At 34.2% G+C, this 21476-nt stretch overlaps 1 protein-coding gene across 5 annotated transcripts in view; it reads right to left on the reverse strand.

The window, feature by feature from the left end:
- The window catches only part of LOC123523074 (limbic system-associated membrane protein-like), a 157599-nt gene that overhangs the window by 22916 nt on the left and 113207 nt on the right, over positions 1–21476 (reverse strand). The window contains exon 1 of one of the 5 annotated variants that reach the window (XM_045300686.2): positions 15290–15530. The exons of 3 other annotated variants lie outside the window; for them this stretch is intronic. In XM_045300686.2, coding sequence (XP_045156621.2) covers positions 15290–15341 — 52 coding nt within the window. In that variant the 5' untranslated portion in view covers positions 15342–15530. Of the gene's footprint in view, positions 1–15289; positions 15531–21476 lie in introns of those variants that run through there. One more of the 5 variants, XM_053549355.1, reaches the window with a different exon arrangement.

Here is a 21476-nt window from a genome sequence, read left to right on the forward strand (position 1 = left end):
AAACATTTGTTAAATACATTCGTGGTATTGTGTGTACCAATTTTGAGAGTGATATATGCTCGTTAAATATGAACATTCAGCTGAGTACAGTACACTTCTGATTGGCGTTCCATATTGTAGAAAATAATATTAAATCACTATGAAGTATTGTATGTAGCGGTTATGAGAGTGATATATATTCGTCCAACAGGAATTTTTATCTAGGAAATCGTATAAATGGTGTTCCATATTGTGTAAAATACCATTATGTTAAATACCTCTGTAGTGTTGTAAGCATCTGCTGTGAGAGTGATATATGCTCATCGTACATCAATTTCAGTTGAGTATTTTTTCTACATGGTGTTCCATATTGTACACAAAAATGCTCAATAACTTTGTAGTATCGTAAGCAACGGTTTTTAGAGTGATTAATATTCACCCAACGTGCATTTTCAGCCAAATAATCGTTTAAATGGTGCACAATATTGTACACAGTAATGTTAGATAACTTTGCACTATTGTATGTAGTAGCTGTAAAAGTGACAGATGCGACCATGTTCAGATCAAGAAATCTTTCGAAACACAAATTGCATTTGAGAAATAAATGCTTAATACACACTTCTTGTATACATGTACTTTAAGTCAATAGGCTCCATACCAAGGAAAACTAGTAGGTGTTTTTGACACAAAAATATATGTCTCCCGACCTATGTATACCTTTAGCTCCGGTGGCCATTTTGTGCAGCGAAGCGGAACGTGTCAGCGATTTGCACAACTAGGCTTGGTACTGATCACTCCTGTGAAGTTTCGTCGAAATCCGGTCTGCAGTTTGACCTGTGAAAGCCGGACAAGCTTAATGCGAACGGACGGACAGACAGACGGCGAAGGCAAAATCAATTTGTCTCGAGACATAAATAGAATAAAACTGTTATTTTATAATCGTTTGGTACAATACGGGATATAATTCTTACTACTTACCGTCTTAAAAATACCTTTAATTGGCCCTACCGCCTCATCCATTATCGATTTGCAAATACTTTGTAAATGCTCCATTCATTTACAATTCGATCATTCTAAAAGTTCTAAAAAGTTTCTAAATACTTCAAAAAAGTTTAGCAAACACATACTAGCCTTAATATGAACATAAGAAGATAAAAGGTAGAAAGTGCAGAGCACCCCAAACATTGCACAATAGGTCCGAAACAAAAAGAAACCGTAACGGAAAAATATAATGGACAGGTTGCTTCAAAAATCCAACAACAAGTACATTTTAATTATAAAATTCTGCAAAATAGAAAAAGGTGTGTGTGTGGGGGGTGGTGGTGGTGGGGGGGGGGGGGGGGGGGGTAAGGTGTAGTCAAAAGGGTGTGGGTGTTGGTGGAAAGGGGGAAAAAAGCAAGGATGAATTACTCAAGTTACAAGCTTTCTTATTTTTTATTGATAAGTTCCCTTCATACAATCCTTTAATTAGGGCAAGAGATAAAATAACTTAAAGCGTTGCGGAAATGACCTCCAGACAGACACGCTCTATATAATGATGTAGTTGGAAGAACAATAGAAGTTCCTTGACGTATGAGTTTTATAAAAACAACACACATAGAGACCGGCCTTCCTGCTATATATTTACCACATCCTGAAACTAGAGATATGTTTCCTGATACAAAGTCATTGATAATTACTTGTATGTTCATACTTTCATATGCGGTTTATTTATTTTAAGTATGAAATACGTGATATTGATATTATTTTGTTATATATTGACTCATTTCAGACGAAAAGCTTTTTACAGGCTATTCCAACTGGCTGAACTGTAAACAGAAACCTTTTAGAATCGTGAACATGTTTTTCATTTTTAAGAACAAAAGACGGACGCTTTGCTATAACCCTCCATACGCTAGTTAAAGTTAAAACATATCATAGAATTATGAATATAGATATCAAATATCTATTGTCTTGGTATTCCTGACAAAATAAAGCATACATTTATAGTGTGAGCATGCTAGAGTTTTCAAGGAACACTTAATTAAACTTAAACCATAATGTATTTACGTGATTAAATTCAACGGAGAGTACAAACTTCATTACATCAAGATGTTATCATTTTCTTTTCAAGACCTTTTCTTGACGTATTGCACGTAGGAATAAGATTAGAAAAAAACCAGCTGATTTAGACGGGATTGTTCCCAGTCTATAACATACATGAAAGTTGCAGAGGGATCAACTTGGTGTCATTAAAGGAAGCGTACTGGCATGTGATATCATAAAAATCGTCTTATGAAAATATCAGTATATGAAAATATAATTAAATCTACGCATGAAAAGATCCTTCGGAATCTCGGGCATACCTAACGCACCCTTCACGGACTTAAAGATACAGTCATAACTCGTCATGATCCCTAAAGACTAGAAAATATAACAACACTGAGACAAAGCATTTCGGGGCCACAAGCTCTTATGATAGCATATACAATATGTAAGAAAATCCCTTAGATACATTTACATAGAACGAAACTATGCACACTAATAGCATACTGTTGAAACACAGTGAAACTGGTTAAATGGCACCCAGAGAAGTTGAAGTTCGGATTACTTTTATTTTCAAATTATTAAACTAAAACGAAGCTTGCTAAACTGTACCTGTTTTAACTTGACATAAGGACTCGATGTTGATTTTATTAAATGACTTGTAAATATAAAGCGAAAATGTGTAGTTTAGGATTTTTAAAGGTTCTGAGCTATCCCGGTCTATGGGGAAGTAGGCTTGTAGCTTTTTGCAACTCATGAACAGAGTCAATCAAACGTTTGATTGACTCTGTTCATGAGTTGCAACATCCTACGAGCCTACTTCTATTAGAGGAAAAGTAAAATTAGACGAAAAGAAACGAAAAATTTACCTGACGTGTGAGCATTCATAATCAGAGCTTTGCTTTGATACAACATTATAATAAAGGATACACCAGACAACAAGTATTACTTGATAAGCCAATCTCAGTGAATAACGGTAAATACTGGAAATACTTAACAAAGCGCAGATTATTGATATATGATTCTAGTATGCAGTGTATACCTAATACTAAAACAATTAAAAGAAGACACATTTTGAAACCTACCCTCAAGTTCAGTAATTTGTTGAAAATATCAGGGTGGTATTTAAACTACACATTGACTGCAGTGAAGAATATATCAATGCGTTGGTAATAGGTCAATCTGTTTTACAAATTAAGTTACAGTCTCTTGAAAGGAAGGTAGTAATCATAGAGCTCATATATGTGGGAGTTTCTAACCTGAAACGATTGAACCTTCCTAATTTCATTCCCTCCAGGACAAATAGATTCTGAGGTAATGGAAGAGTATTATAAGTGTTTCTAAGTTGCGAGGTTCTAAGGACTTTTTAATAATATAAGTGGTAAGGCCTTTTCAAATATTGGTTGCATTTGCATGAAAAGATTTCTTTATGTATATCTATATAAATATGCGCTGTAACATAGCCAGATCAGACTGCACGTACTTGCAGGCCGACCTGGATCCATAGTGGTCGCAAAGACTTAACGTTTGCCACGTTCATTATATTTCTTGGTCAGTATTAAAGGATTTTTGTTTTTTCTCACGAGCGTAATCTCGACTAAATTCTGGAGAATATATGCATTAAGGTAATGGACCCGTATTGAATACTGGTCATTTTGGTGCGATCACGTATTCTCCGTAAGGAATTTTGGAATTCTCCGTCTGTTGCTCGACTGAGCTACATTAGCAGCCGAAGAATGCCGAAGATGTATCGGGGGATTACGTTAATTACCGATTGTTATTACGGGGCCATTACCTAAATATAACGATACGTCCCTGATCAATTAATAGCGAACAATAAATATAAGAAGTAATTATGTACAGAAAAAACGTAAAATAATTGTATATTCAAATAAAAGTAACATATTTTTGTGCCATGTACATTCAATATAATTATCATGAAATATTAAACAGGAAAAAAATGGAAACATATTAATGTGTTTCTTTTCAGATAAATTCCAGTAAAATCTACTTTTTTGCATGTATCAAAGTACTAAGGATTTTCGAGTAAAACTTTACCTGTTTATGAAGTTTTCCATTTAGTTTCAGTGCGGGTTCTTAATTATTTAGTATGTCCTAAGACTAAACGAAATCAATTCCCACGGATCCATGAAGGTGTCATAGCATCACTGTATGTGACGTTAAATTGATAAGGCAGTGAACACGCGTTCACATGTAAACAAAGGCGTTTTGACCAAATCAGGACTGAAAATGTGTATGTTTATCATAAAAAGTGTTAAAATGGTCTTTCCTGTTAAATATAGAAATTGATGAATGTTACAGACTTTAATTATATCATATAATTTAGTTCTGATTCCGATTTTGGAGACGATGCTATATTTGAAAGACAATTATTGATTGAACAGAAAACCTATACCTTATCTTTAAGATCAAGCAGTGATATCGTAATGTTGTCACGTTTATATCGAATTAAACTAAAGCGCAGTGATACTACTTGTAAACGCATGGCCCTGTGGGAAGGCTGGTAATACCAGAGAAACTGATAAATAAACATATTTGTTACGACAGCAACCTTACACAGATTGTTGCTTTAGTCCAGAAAAGTGTGGATTCTGCAAAAGAGATATGTTTCATTATTGTACGTCGAATTAGGTCAATGCTTTTCTATTTCCTTTTTTAATTTTGATGGGTTGAGGCACAGAGGCTGGTTTAAACTTTTGTTTTACCATATCGTACATAGGCTTACAAGTTAACATATAACAAAAGGAGACATATTCTCAGTGGCACCATTTAAAACTCAAATAAATGTTCTGAGAAGCTATTACTAATTATGTTTCCCACAACACAGTGGTGTGGGAGAACTATTGATTTACTCCTGTCTGTGTGTCCGTGTGTGTGTGTGTGTGTGTGTGTGTGTGTGTGTGTGTGTGTGTGCGTGTGTGTGTGTGTCTGTCTGTCTGACACAAATCTTGTCCGAGCTCTAAGTCGAACAGTTCTCATTTGATCTTCACCAAACTATAATAAAATGTGTTTGACAATAAGTCCGCGGCCATTTTCGATAACTAGCCAAATCGGCCGAGGCATTTCAGAATTATGGCCATTGAATTACCGAAAATCGCTCTGTACACACTTGTCCGTACTCTAAGTCAAACATTTTTCATCCGATCTTCACCAAACTTGAACAAAATGTGTTTGCCAATAAGTCCGCGGCCAAGTTCGATAACTAGCCAAATCGGCCAAGGCACTTCAAAATTACGGCCCTTGAATTACCGAAAATCACTCTGTACACAGATGCCAGTGATACATGTATTTGTGCATGGATGATTCAGATACATAACTATTCAGATGATTAGGCAGTTGTGGGAGACATGCGCTTTTCTTAAAATCAGCTCTAGTTTATGACAATTAGCTAAAAGTATCTTCAGGGCGAATCGTTTACATTCCTGAACGAAGCAGTATGTACTTACGACAAATATCCTTAACTTTTTAAAAGAAAACACATTGTATTATTAAAAACTACAAAATATATTGTCGTATTTCTCACTGTTTTGAAAGAACTACAGGCACTTGTATTTCATAGTGCACTAAAGCATTCTTGAGACAACGCAAAACAAAAAGGTATTGTGCTTGCCAATTCATTTAGTTGCGATACAAGCTGAAACACTTGTGATACAATTAAATATATACGATCTTATGGAAGCACGTAATCCCACCAAGCCAAGAAATCTTATAGTATACTCGGTTTGATTGCGTCTGCTCACATAAAAAGCAGATGTAAGACCCCACATACCCTCTAGCATCTAGCTACATGTATTTCATTTAGGTATTGCTATATACAATTGTTGATTTTGATATTAAAATCAGTTTCAATTTGAACTTGGATATTTTAACCGCTTAAAATGAATTGTGTCCTTATTTGATGTTTGCTTTTAAGTCTGCAGCAATCAGACAAATGACTAATATCCCTAAAACGTCAAAATCAATTGTGCGAACGTTTTCACTCTGGGGATATATGACTCTAAACCGAATGATTAGTCTCAAGGTAAAATGTCAGAACATTAAGGATGTAGTAGCTTTAAACGTCATATATATAAGTGTGCAGGCCGTAGATACCTTAGGTTTCACAGATGCGAGATAGTTGATATATGAATGTTCAGCTGGATACTCGTCTTAGGATTACTCCCAAGTATACGGAACATTGTTTAAATAACTTCAAAACATTGTGTTGCAGCATATGTACCTTGTCAGGACGTATGTTTCTATCAAGTTGTCCACTGACGTAACCTATAATACCACTTAACCTTGCGGTGACGCCTTTGATTGGCGATGACAGCTGTCTTTTCTTTTTGAATGTACATTTGATTACTAACGCTACAGGAAGCACTTATAACTCTGCATAAACTTCAATAAATATTGCAAGAATACAAGGTTTAAACAAAATTGCTGAGAAGTTTATTTAACTTCATCATAAATGAAATAACGCTACGCTACATTCATTTAATGCATGTTATTGACAACCGATTTGCATTTTAATGTATTTCAAAGACGCCCATCAATAATAATCAAGAGACCACTTGAAACCATTTGTGAAGTCACATGCCTTAATCTTGATTCTGATATGAAATAACATAACAAATACGCTAGTATTGTTGGCAAGAGGTAAAAGGACTTCCGTTATTTTAAAGTATGACTTCCTGTTCGGTACGCTCTATGTGTGGGATTTAATTAGCAGAACTGCCGACGTTCCTAGAAATAAACTTTCGACAAACACCACATGAAAAATGACTACCTCACGTTTACATATTTATCACATCCTGAAATTAGATATATGTTTCCTGGTGCTATTTTATGTATAATCAGGGATATTATACCATGTTGTATGTTTATTTAAATCAAGCACTAACACTGATATTGCTGTTATGACTTTAAATATCGACTCACTACAGTTGTTTATACCATAAGCGACAAATCAAACGCAATGAATTGTTAACTGGAGAGCATATTAAGCAAGTCGAGGAACATGCATTTAAACACCATATAGACCATGTCGATTTTCTGTTACGTGATTTGCAAATTTTGACAAATGCTTCGTCAATTTTATTCAGTTTTATGCACAAACATTTTCTTCCGCTGTATACAGATCTATTATGTGGTTATTTCGATGTTCAGTTTTGGTACAATAATCCGAATTACTACATAAAATGCAGTAAACTACCAACAAAGATAATTTGAAATACTATTCAATACACTTCTTGACCACAGTAGTGGTGTTATTTTAAACTATAAAAATGCGGAAAACAGTTTTTTTTATGATTACGCTGTCTCATAAAATTAAACAGTATGTCTAGCTGAAAGGAGAACAAGTTGCAATGCCAAAAAAATAGAAAACTACGGTGCACACTAAAATTGTCCACGCATCCACACCAGTACATGAAATGAATATCAACCTCTGTTATTTCCTGAAATAGAAAAGGTGGAACCTCCACAGGCCGCCAACACAAAAGGAACAAGGAGCTGCGTTCAATAAACGCTTGATGCCCCCAGTGGCATCATTGTCGATAGATTTTGCACCTAAGTCCAAAACGAGGTCAAGGTCAAGGTCAAACTTATCTCAGGTGATGTTTGAAGATGAGGAATGGTCACAGTTTACATCTGTATTAGTATCAATTCATTCTTGTAAGGGGTATTGATGCTAGACGAAACGGTCCAATTTGGTTAACCAAGAGATGGCCCATATAAAGCAACCTAAGTCCAAAATGAGGTCAAGGTCAAGGTCAAACTGAGGTCAGGTGATGTCTGAAGATGAAGAATGGTCACAGGTTACATCTGCATTAGTATCAAGTCATACTAGTAAGGGGTATTGATGCTAGACGAAACGGTCCCATTTGGTTAACCTCGTACGGACGGACGGATGGACAGGACAATAACTATATGCCTCCCGCATCAGTAGATGCTGGGGCATAAAAATTGGCATGGTCGGTTAATGGACGATAATGGAAATGCATGCTACCGTCCGCACCCTCTGGCCTCGGACTGATCAAAACGCAAGGTTAGCACATGTTGAACGTACGGTACGAGAAAACAATTTGGAGATATCCGCAGATGTGTATATGGAACCTTCAATGACACGCAGTATATTGCATACTCGTATTCTAACAAAATAAACACGTTGCTATATCAATTTGAAACTAAAAGCTGAAAATAAGATATAAACTGCAAATAGACGTGATAAATTATCAAAGAATAACTTCACTGTGTCAAAACTGGCATTCATTTTCATACTCTTCTTGACAGCGTGTACGACAGAATTAGACAGGAAAACAATGAGATCATTTTCGATGTAACATGCGTGAAAATTGCAATTTTATTAGCAATTTTATTAGCAATTTTTAATGTGTATGCATCTGACATCATAAATGTTTTATAAAGGCAGACAGAAAGGTGTCATTTAAAATGTTTCTACGGTACCTAAATATGAAAACAAGGTACATTTTTTTGTAAATTCCTGAATAACATTGTATTTCATGAACATTTCGATTTACAAAAGTACTATCATCCACAAGTAACTCTAAAGACTATGTGTTTTACTAATCCAACACAGATTTGTTAACTTTAGTGCCGTGGGGGTCTTTTGAACGTGAAGGACATGGGGCGGCACCGTGTTAGAACCACCGGCCTTCCGAATGGTAGACAGATGTGACACATTTTAATGAATTCTACATTTCAAGCAATGTTTCTGTCTAACAATGGTGAGGGGTATGTGAAACGATGTCATTGAGCTGACCGCTAAGACACATAATCCATCATGAAATTATTCATTCGAATATGAATAAATGTGATTCATTTGAACCAGTTACAGCTTATGATGAAACAAAAACCACTTTTATCCGTTTTTTAGACAACGAAACAAATTACATTGCTATATACTTTTACGGTTCGTTCTGACTTATTTCTCTTAACGTTAGATCTTAAACAATTGATCGGTTTGCATTTCGTGTACTTTTCGTATGCCATTACCAATTATTTGATTTCAGATATTTCACACTTCATTGTAGTTACAAGTATAGTGAGATCTAGATGTGAACTTATCAACTGTTACTAAAGAAAATCGATCTTAAAGGGGATGTGTGAAAGTCTTTGATATTGTCTGCTTCGTTTCTTACGCTTTGTATATTTGACATACTTTAGCAGTAAACAATTAAACAAATATCAAAAAATTAAACAGAAAAAAAATGTACATCTTATATTACAAAACATATGCTTACTCTGTAAAGAAAACTGTTTCTTGATTAACAGTGACTGTAGTACTAGTGATTCCTGTGTCCTAATGTGATTTATACTCGTCTAAACGTAAAGGAAACAGAATTTAATTTTTTTACAGTAACTTGCTTTATAAATAAATGGTTTGCTTTCCATTAGTATCAACAAATAAAACAAAAATGTTAGGATATCGCCTTTTCAACATCTAAATAGAACAACTAAACAGGTTAAAAATTAAAGTTATTCGCCTTCGGAGAAAGATACAGTCCTTGATCTTTATTGAAAAATATCGAAAAATCCAGAGGAAAATAATGTCGTTACGTCGATTCAATTTTGATCTTCACCATCAGTAAAATTAGTTTTAGATACAATTTAATGCTCTTTTTAAAGTTTTAGTGCCCGGTATTGAAACGAATATTGCCCATTTGTTCATTCTTTTTATGCTTTGAACGACGTCAGATCGCGCGTGCAATCTCGCGAAGAAGGCCATGCTTGAAATCATTGTATACGAAACTAAATGCATTTTTTCTTTCTATATAAATACAAAATGAATGTAAATATTTTGAATTACTTTGTATCAAAACATGTCTATTTTCAAAATTAAGCTTTAGAAAGACAGTGGCGCTGAATTTTTAAAACTTATACACGGAACATAAAAAATTGCCGGTTACATTTATCCAACATGTACAATGGCAACGGGGACGCAGTCACTTACTGTTAATCAAACGTTTGGAACTACATATTTTGACAATGTTCTTTTTTCCTAAGTTCCTGTATTTGCCAATGGTGATAAATACTGCACTGCTACCAATAATGGGATTTTAACGCGATGACAAAAAGAAACATAGTAACTGCAGTAGTTAAAACTAAAACTTCTATTTCTCCTGTCAAATTGTTTGAATTATTTTGCTGTAATTCAACAGCATGTTTCTTTTTGTTGGGATGTATGATAAGAGTCCCATCAATACAATACAATTCGAGGAGAGGCGGGGGCAGGTTTTGGTAATGGTATCGCAGTATTGAGATCATTATCTCTTAAGTTCTTATCACTTGAAATGGGCGTAGTAGACTCTGGTATGGAATTTCGCCCTGAAATTATAGTTAATTAGTTTCAGGAAAACCATGTTATGGACAATTTGATTGAACGGCTGTAAATATTTGTAGAAACAACAGTTTAATGCGGAATAGTTTTTGTACAATATCACAATACGAAAGCATTGTTAAAATGGCGTTAAAATAATTGCTATATCAGTCATGAAGAAAACACTTCCCATTTCATAATTATTGCATAATAACATGGACATAAATCTAGGAGAGAGTCTATAAGGTATTGCGATTTATTGTATATCTATTTTATTTATCCAATCGTGAACGTTCATTTGCAACACGTGACCGTACAATATATTACCGTACTGGACGCATGTGAGTACAAAAAACTGTATTTTTTTCGTATTTGGACGGTTCAACAGTCCCATGTTAACATACGATAAAGCCCGAAACGCGTGAAAATGTTCCAAATGTAAATCGGGTGAAGTAGGCGCTCTATGTACAGCTTGAAATCGGAAAAGGCAGAAATACAATATTCAGTGAATCATTTTTAATTTAAACTAAAATAAAACAGATATAGAATAAAAAGGTTATTTAACACCGTACTGTACAATACGAGATAAATTTGGATTCGTACCTAGCTGGGAAAACCATATTGGACTCGCCTAGTGGCTCGTCCAAAATGGATTTCTCACCTGGGTACGAATCCAAATATATCTCCGTATTGTACAGAACAATGTTAAACAAGTGAATGAAGTATTGCCATGCAATACAAAGTCCCCTACTGGAAGGCACCTAATTTTCTCTACTGCAGTATGACATAATGAACTGATATCTGTCAATGATGTATAAACAATATTGTACTATATATACAATATGTTATAACAAAACACTTGGATTAAAATTTATATATATAAAAACCTACAGTTGTTTTCATATTGAATTTTTTTGGCTGATTATAAAAATGTTATCATGTAAGTTATTTATAGTAACAACAGAGGGAAATTAATCTTTAAAAAAAAAAGAAAAATCTATATAATACAAGTCCACAAGAAACTCTTTACCAGGTAGAGATAGGTCAAAATACACCTAAAAATTGGATGTAACATGCATGGTGTACCACAGAAAAGTGGTCTCGATTTTTCTCTACCGCCAGTAATAAAAAAGTTACAATAAAATCTATTTATAGTAACAACAAAGGGACGTAATTCTAAAAACAAGGGTGCCTCATGGTGGTGAACATTTGGTCCAAGTTACATCAAAATCCCTCCATGCATGAAGAAGAAATGTCCCGTACAAAGTCATTCTTGAATTTGACCTTTGACCTCTAAATATGACCTTGACCTTAGACCTAGGGACCTGGTTCTTGCGCATGACATGTTGTCTCATCCAGGGGAATATTTGTGCCAACTGATATCTAAATCCTCTTTGCATGACAAAGTTATAGACCAGACAGGAAAAAAATCCTCTTGACCTTTTCTCAAAGTGTGACCTTGACATTTAAGCTAGGGTATTGGGTGTTGCGCACGACACGTCGTCTCATCATGGGAAACATTTATGCCAAGTAATATTGTAATCCCTTGATGGATGACAGAGTTCTGGATCGGACAGGGCAAAAACCTTATTGACCTTTGACCTCCAATTGTGACCTTGACCTTTGAGCTAAGGGTCTGGGCTTTGCGCATGACATGTTGTCTCATCATGGGGAACATTTGTGCCAAGTAATATTAAAATCCCTTCATGGATGGCAGAGTTATGGACGGGACAGGAAAAAAACTCTGTTGACATTTGACCCCCAATTGTGACCTTGACCTTTGAGCTAGGGGCCTGGGATTTGCGCATGACACATCGTCTCATCATGGGGAACACTTGTGCTAAGTGATATTAAAATTCCTTAATGAATGTCAGAGTTATGGACCGGACACGAAACAGACCCTGTTCATGCTATGTTAACATTTGACTGCTAAGTGTGACCTTGACCTTTGAGCTAGGGGTCTGAAAGTTGTGCATGACACATCGTCTTATAATGAGGTACATTTGTGCCAAGTAATATTAAAATCCCTTCATAGATGGGAAAGTTATGGACCGGACAGGAAAAAAGCCTTGTTGACCTTTGACCTCCAATTGTGACCTTGACCTTTAAGCTAGGGGTCCAGGTTTTGCGCATGACACGTCGTCTCCTCATGGGGAACATTTGTGCCAAGTAATATTAAAATCTTTTCATGGATGGGAGAGTTATGGACCGGACAGGAAAAAAGCCCTGTTGACCTTTGACCTCCAATTGTGACCTTGACCTTTGAGCTAGGGTCCGGGATTTGCGCATGACACATCATCTCATCATGGGGAACATTTGTGCCAAGTAATACTAAAATCCCTTCAAGGATGGGAGAGTTGTGGACCGGACAGGAAAAAAGCCCTGTTGACCTTTGACCTCCAATTGTGACCTTGACCTTTGAGCTAGAGGTCCGGGTTTTGCGCATGACACGTCGTCTCATCATGGGGAACATTTGTGCCAAGTAATATTAAAATCCCTTCATGGATGGCAGAGTTATGGACCGGACACGAAATTGCGGACGGACGGACGGACGGACAGACGGACGGACGGAATGACGGAAAAGTGCATTCCTATAGTCCCCGAAACTGGTTTTCAACCAGTAGGGGACTAATAACCTAATAATACTGAATTGCGGTCAATTGTTTAAAGTGACAAATATATAGCGTCATAACCTCTTATTTCCCTACAACTGTGTGGTTAAGCCAAACAAATGTCTGTAATTAAGACAAAAACTTAAGTGGATTCTGCCCATAAAAGTATCAATTATAAAAATGAGACAAGCGAACGAATGTATATACTCATATTGAAAGGAAATAAATAAGATAAAATTGCACACGGAAAATGAGTGAATTAAAGGTCTGTGAATGAATAAACAGACTCATAATCAGATACCGAAAATAGTTCATGTGTTTAAAAACGTCCTTATAGCAAATAATTGCTTGTTTAATTTTGCCTGTAAATTAGAATAAAGAAACTATTACAGTATAGATACTAGACTAAGTAATGATTTATGTTTTATTAACCTACTTAAAACTAATGTCAGAGATTATCTCAATAGAGTTTTTGTATATTTATTCTTTGTTTCATGAGTTAAAGATTTGTAAAGTTTAAGGTTTACAGTCTCTTACGCGTCCGCTTCAGATTTGAGTGAAAGTTTAGCTTGTCTGCTTGCGGTATATGGGTTTGGCCGTGTCTGCTGTGCTTCCAGGAAGTCTACTCTTACTTGTTATTTCTTACTAGACTAAAAGTGACGCACATTTACCTTTTACTAACTATCGATCAACTATCTTTCTTAAATTACAAACGATGTAGCAAAAGAAGCTGAAATCATTTTACGAATTGTTTACGGTTACATATAAACGTAATGGATTTCTGTTTAATATTTAAAAAAAGTTGAAACTCTACAGGTCGCTCAAAAGGACAAAAATGGAAAATGTTACCGGCCCGGTCAGTCGAGCCTGTTTATGGATGGAAGTGGAAATGCATGATAAGCTAACTTTCTTATACATTTAAGAACTTTGTTTACATTTTTGTACGTTAAAATAGTAGCAATATTTTGTGAAATATCACATGCTTTATGCACAGTGGGAATTTCTGTCGAAATATAAATATCATAGAAATATCAAATCCTGTGATTTCTACATTTAATTTAAGACCATTTTAAAGTTTCTTAAAAAATAAACATGTACAAATGTATCGGATTAAATGGTCCAGATAATTAGATCTTTATGTAATAAGGGTATCCTTATTTACTTTCACGAAAATAAACTCGCACCTCGACACAATGCACAAGTTTTATGTATGCAATGGAAGAAAAACAGTCAAATATAGGTTTTACAACAATTTTCCGAATTATAAATTTGCCTGTTTATAACATCGATTCGTCTATGTGCATGTGTATTTGTGACCTTTTTTTCAATTTTTGATTTTGTTAAAGGTAGATATTAAATTATTAACATATTTTTCATTCAAAATATTTTAAGACAAATTAGAAAAAAAATAAGAGGTGTGTTAGAAGATATCAATATGTACTACTTTCACCACCACATTCACATCTCATTTGAAATATTCATCTCACACTTCATATCAATGTTTTGAATTTAGCAAATGACATAAAAACACATTAACTGAAAAAAACCCATACATAAACAAATTTCCAAATGGCACTTTTCAGCTTGAAATTGCCACACTGCAAGCGACAAAATTCAAACAATGACTTGGAGTCTAAAACTTAGGGTATTTTGAAAATTGCATTTCTCTGAAAACAATTTAGGCATATGCACAACTATATTTTATTAAGACAATAATTATCATCAAGTCTTCTTAAACTAAATGACGAATTCCAGAAATGGCGTTATACATATTTTCAATTTATTTGTGCTGTTTGAAACAAATCAACTGTTCATCGTGTAAATAACAAAAAAATTCCTGACTAGGTTTTTGCCAAGTAAATAAACAACGACAGTGTTGTATTGTTATAATTAGTGTTTTAATGTAGCTGTAACGTATTTGATAAATAAATACATGGGAAGGTAGACGCAAAATGTTGGCAAAGTTACAAGTATGTATCTGCAAACGTTACAAAAAATTTATACTGATATCAACAACTTACAGAACAGTTACCTATAACATAGAAAATCGGTAGATTTAGTTACCTGTTGATCGGGTAAGCAACGTGTTGTAAACTAGGTAGGTGAAGTTAGCTTTAAATTAGAGAATCAAACCATAATAATCCGTTAATTGTTGATTAATTATCAGCTGAAGAAAGATATGGTACCGTTACTAAACATTCAATTTGACTACGTAACCATTAACAATACAAAATTTGAACAACATTGGGGACAAAAGGTGTAAATTATGGTTTAGGGCGAGGAAACGCTGTTACCTTTGCATAAATGTAAAGCCTTACTAAAGATTACTTACCTGAACTTAGGGTAATCACAATAAGGATTGTTAGTAAAACCTTAATAGCCATTGTTACTAATTAAACAATTCGGCATTCCCCAAGTGCCGAAATTATTTCCAGAAGCTAACTCCAGTAAATATGGTTCACGTTTACTATTGCATTTACATCATTTAATCACGTCTTGCACTTACATGGTACTTATAATAAAGTCCATGTACAGAAACCATAAATGCGTTTCCTGCGTTTAGTGTCTCACTTCATATTAAGGAGTAACGGTCGGCTAGAAGTGTAGACGACCAGATATAGAAAGGCCGAATCAGGATATCAGCCAATAGCGTGAACCAGCTTACTACACATTGGAGTCAAATAAATATCAATATACCATTATGGCAAAAAGACTTTTGCAAGACCTGCAAGACCTGTTGGTGAATCGTTTTCTGTTCGAAATGTTTCAATTCTTGAAAACAGGATAGAGTGTCAGTTAATTGAGAAGGAAAACAGTAAACAATTTCGTACAGATAACTGAATTGGTGACAAGGCAATATGTTTTACAAATTGAGTTACAGCCACGAAAAAGGAAAGGAAATGAACTTAATAAAACGTAGTTTCGCTTAATCATCCTTACATATTTATTGGAAAAAACGACAGCATGTTTTAACAATTTTCGTTAAAAGATAACTACTAGTAGCTATTAACCAACTAATTTCTTGTATTATACAATGTATTTATTTTTCAATTAGCATTGCGACGCATTCGTCTTAATTATTCCGGAAGTGTTTATGTTTTAACCTCTTTTATAGTAAATAACTGCTTAGTTCACTGCAATCATCGTCATAAGCGTTTCTTAAAACACGTTCAATGTAATTGATGACGGATTGATATGTGCTAATCGTAATGTCTACTTTGATAGCAACATAAAAGGCCATATATATAAAGACAGAATTACTAGTATATAAAATGGAACAATGGTCTCTTTATCAACAGTGACCTAAACTATTTTGAAAATTGATTTCTATTACATAAAGCGTTTGCACCTGAAAACTTCTAACCCAGCGTTCAATCATTTACTTGATATTAAACAATTATTTGGCCCGTTTTCCGTTACTTTAAGCACATATTTTTTTCTTTTTCTTTTATTTTACTTTAAGCAAATAAAACCTATATTATTCTGTCCTGAAGCGTCTCATTTAGAGTTTTAGATATATTAATGATGATTCTTTTTTTTTAAATACGGATTTTTCTTTCAAATTTTATTATTTTATCTAATATTAACAGTTTACATACACTATTTTATTTTCTACATTATACATAAAAATAGAAAATAAGGGTAAGATTTTCCGGTAATACAAAGCACCCAAAACACAGCCACAGAGCAACGCATCTCAAAGATAAGACTATTCTAAAAAACATGCTTATTCGCACAAGCCACAGGAATGCGTTTTTATTTCGGAGACAAAATCATAATCTAGGCAATTTGTCTTGCAGGCCTCTCATGAATATTTATGATATTGTAACAGTCATCTCAAATAATTGTCAGCTAATTCCACTTAACAGTTGATAAGGTCTGGTACATCAGAAACTGTAGACAGATGTACCAACGGGGCTGTGTGTCAGATGCATTTAAATCGAGCGAAAAATTACAGACACTTTATTAGGTCTGGTTCACAAAGAAATGTGTACAAATATGCCGATAAATCCAAACGAGGAATCGCAGAAGAATATATTTCAGATCTTTGTGAGTTAGTGCCATATTATTAATGAGGCTATATTGATAACATATCGCTTCAAGAAAACTTATATTCATCACCTTAAAGGTCCAGGTTGTCGTAAAACACTTAAATATTTAAACTGTGATGTTTAGGATTACGTGTGCACAGAGTTACAAAAAAGTTTATAAAATGTTCCGAAATATTTGTTGTAGTGATTTCAGTCACGAGCAAATTATATCCTACCATGTATTCTGCACGTCAAACACTATTCATTTTTGTAGGGAATTTGATTTGTCCTTGATACATCAATAATCAACATTAGTGTTACCAACTCTCAGGGTGGGTAATAGGAATTTTTAGTACATTTCTATTGTAGAGATGGTACCTACCCAAGAAAATCTAAGGGGTACAACTCTGAATTGACCAATAAACTGAAGCCAACATGAAACATTGGTCAAAAGTGAAAGAACAATCAAATAGGTCCTTTTACCAACAACTGACCAGGCAGACAAAATATGACCTATATTTGTTTAAATCTCTTTGTATTCAATATAAAACATGCACACATTCCTCGTGGCTTACACTGACAGCTATTTTATAAGTTGTAATGAGGCCCTGATAGTAAGTTTAGTAGTACATGAAAATAAAGTAAAATAATGATTAAATTCCATTAAAAAAATTTACGACATTAAGAAACGTTATTAAGTTAAAAGCCAAAGTTATTTATTGTTCTTTATGATGATGCATTGTTTTACACAATATTTATATATTAAAATGTAAAATGTATATATCCAACAATGAGAAATTAAAACAAAATCGTTAAATTGGTATAACATTTGTGTAACAACGTAGCTAGACTGGTTATATTCATCATTTCAGTGAATCATTTTGAAAGTGTTTCTTACGCTTTAATCATTTTGAAGCATTTCTCTTGCTGTTTAAGAGTACTTTGCTGCAAATAATGTAACACAAAAAGTCATTGTCATCAAATGAAATCACAATATTTTAAGGTAGTGCTTGTAATAACAACATGTTAAGGTAGCTGATAGGTAATGACTCTCTGCAAAGTGTTTTATGCAATTCAACATTCTTTGGATGGAACTATCACGATCATCGCTTTTCATGAAAAACGAATAAATGCTGACAAAGCATATCAACTACCTTTTACAACCTATAAGGTGTTTTAGTTATAATTATTGTAAACAAAGTAAGCGGGTAACTTCAGATATCAACATTAATTTACAACTTAAACTGTTTACACAACTTGAAAAAATATTATTGTTGGGGCCTCTCATTTACAATTATATCAACAATTATCACCTGAATTGAGTGCATTCATGAGTGGGAAATATTGATGGTAATATGGTGTAGGGGTTTGTTTACATTATAAAATCTTTAATAACTTCTTTAAGGTAAATTTTTGGTATGGTTTTGGTAAGCTTTTTATAAAGAGCAGGTCATTCTCTTTCACTCAGATTTTTTTTATCAGTTTTAGACTCTTGGCTAGTCTTGGATTTTGACTTTATTAAAAGACAAAAGGAAGTTCAGTATAGGCCCTTTCAAAGTGTTGAAAGTAGACTAAACTTACACTATACTCTATTGAATTTATTTAGCTGTGGAGACTTTTGATATAGACTATAATTGGGGAAATCCTAAAATCATTGAAAAACGGTACAATGATACAAGAGTTGTCCATTTTGCTTCAGATATTTTGAGAAAGTCGTTTTCTTAGATATCAAATATTTCTATTTTTACACGGAGAGGAGGAAAACCATAAATACATTTAGTAAACTGGTGCACTTAGCTATCATTTCACTCTGAAAAAAAAAATCTATAAAGATGGTTTTGATTTTTAGGTACCATCTCTATCTACTGGTTTTAACATTACCCTCGTAAATATTTTTGACAGGATATAAACATTCCTTTGAAAACGTTAAATCATTGAGTACCATGACTATCAAAATAATAGCAAATAGTACATATTATGAAACTGTCAGAATATCACAGATAGCTGAAAACAACATACAAAATGTGAAGTAATTATAAGACGTTGAAATTATAATCAGGTAATTATTCGGTTAGTGTTAGTGACCTTAAACATTGATATGTTGGGTAGGTGTGATTAAAGAGGGATGGGGTGCCGAGGTATTACACAATTCCCAATATCATCACACTGACACCATAAATTATACTATGGACCAAATATCTTTGCAGCGTTTGTTAGGGTATAGGACGGGGAGAAAATGTGTAGACGGCCGGGTAGCTCAATCGGTAGAGCATCGGAACGGTATTCTGAGGCCCCGGGTTTGAGTCCCGATCTGGCTGCACATTTTTCTCACACTTTGACATATGCATCAATCAATGCATTTAGTCTGACTATATTTGTTTTCAGTGTTAGGGCTTTTTATACAACAATGTTTTGTAATGTAAAACGCCTTGAAAGTTTCCAGTGAATCTAAAGTTTTGATTTATTGTACCCTGTAGAGTTAACACCGACATTGCTCCTTATTAATCATCTGCACGTCTAGATATTGATAAATCGTTCTTTAGAAGTTCGGCATTTTTATTTGTTGAAACATAATACGTGCATTTATAACATTCGTCATTGTTATAAAGAAAATGACATTATATTATAAAGTTCTGTGGCAAAAATAGCTTTCATTCAATTTTTCTTCAAACAAACCAATTATATTAATATTCAGTTTGTGATCTCCCGAGGAAAAGATTCTAAAGTATCCGAAACTCTCAGAAATGACCGATAAATTTTGACAAATGGTAGGTTTATTTATATGTTATACATCTCAAAACTTCTTTTACACTTTCTCTTTTTTACTCCAGCAATTAAAAAGGCGTGATGGGTGTTGCAGATGCACTAACCTATACCCTCATTAACATACTAGGTCTGCAACCGCGTGTCTTAGTTCGCTTTACGTGAGGAAGTTATACAATAAACCACCTCTCATAAACAGTCTGTTACTCAAACCGAGGGAATTATTTTGCCTCCTTGAGTGTTTCGCCTCCAAATGATCGTCTTATAGATTCCATTACCCCGTGTTGGGACATTTGTCAATATAGACATTACATCAGTGCTAAGGTTGAAAGAATTCTTCTCTCTTTTTTAACCGAACACATTTGTTCTGAATCTTTTTTAGTTATGTTACTTACGCGACAAGCGATTCTTACTTTGCAAATAAAGAGAACGTCTGTCAATTAAAATTCTTAGAGAAGTTTTCTTCAAGTTAGTGTTTCCAAAGGGATATTTTCATTTACGTATTTGGATACATTCCGTCAATAAATATTTTTGTTCGTGACAATACATTTCCTGTCTGCAAGAGTATATTTCTCTTATTTTGTATTTTATCCTTAATTCCTTTATTGAATCATTGTTACAGTATAAGAACGGTTGCAATACCTTCTACGAGGGTCAGTCGATAAAAAGTGAGACTGGTCAAATCCAGAACGGGTCAACGGTTCTTCATAAAATTTTACATGTAGGTGGCAACGTTATTATACAGAGTGATTTTGGCGCCAAACGTTTTGACGTCATGACTTTATGCACAATAACATCTGTACAGGCACCAAGACTAGCTTTAAAGCTGAAGAACAGCGTGCTTGCATAAGAACTGAATTTTACAAAGGCAGTACACTCAAGCACTGAAATTTCACTACTCTCAAAAACAATAGCATGTGCAGATGAAGACACAGATTCACGTATAACGATAACTTTTGTTTGTTGGAATTAGAGTGCTACACAATAAGACATATAAACATCTGTGCAATTGAAATACATAATTGAAATCAGGGAAATACATTTATAGGAATTTAAATTTTATGTGTGTGAATTCTAAGAGTATAAGCCTCGGACACTCTGAAGTAAATCAGTCGTGCAAGTGACTAGGCAATTCCGAAAGAAACACTTTTTCAGGATTTAAATATCGATGCAGATTATGATAAAAACTTGTACTTGTAACGTTATAACAGCACTAACTATACGCTAGACTTATATTTTTTTTTGTATTTTAAATTACAACGTATTGAATGTACGACACGAATATATTGTCGAAAACTAGGACACAAGCCCAACATGAAAAATAGATTTAAAGAACGCAGCCTCTTATATAGACACATTACATATTCCGACGAATCCTTCGATTGCCTCCAATCGTTGAAAAGTTCACTTTCTGTTCATTATGTATTCGATCATTCTTGCAAGGCTCCAAATGCTACAGAAGTGCTTATTAGCCTGCTGAATATCAAACAGAATATACAACAATGGTACGGGAATGTTGATTTTTACCTCAACAAAAGCCGACATTAAACACTTTTAAACGCTATTTCATTTGGTATTGTTTGCATTTTAATGCATTTGTAAAAGACGCCTATTAATTACAATCAACAGACCACTTAAAGCATTGTTGAATTAATATGTCATTCATCAATTCGATCCTAGTACCAGGTATAAAATGACTTCCGCTGTTTTAAACAATGATACCCA

This window comes from Mercenaria mercenaria, chromosome 8 (genome assembly GCF_021730395.1).
Source record: "Mercenaria mercenaria strain notata chromosome 8, MADL_Memer_1, whole genome shotgun sequence".
NCBI lineage: Eukaryota > Metazoa > Mollusca > Bivalvia > Venerida > Veneridae > Mercenaria > Mercenaria mercenaria.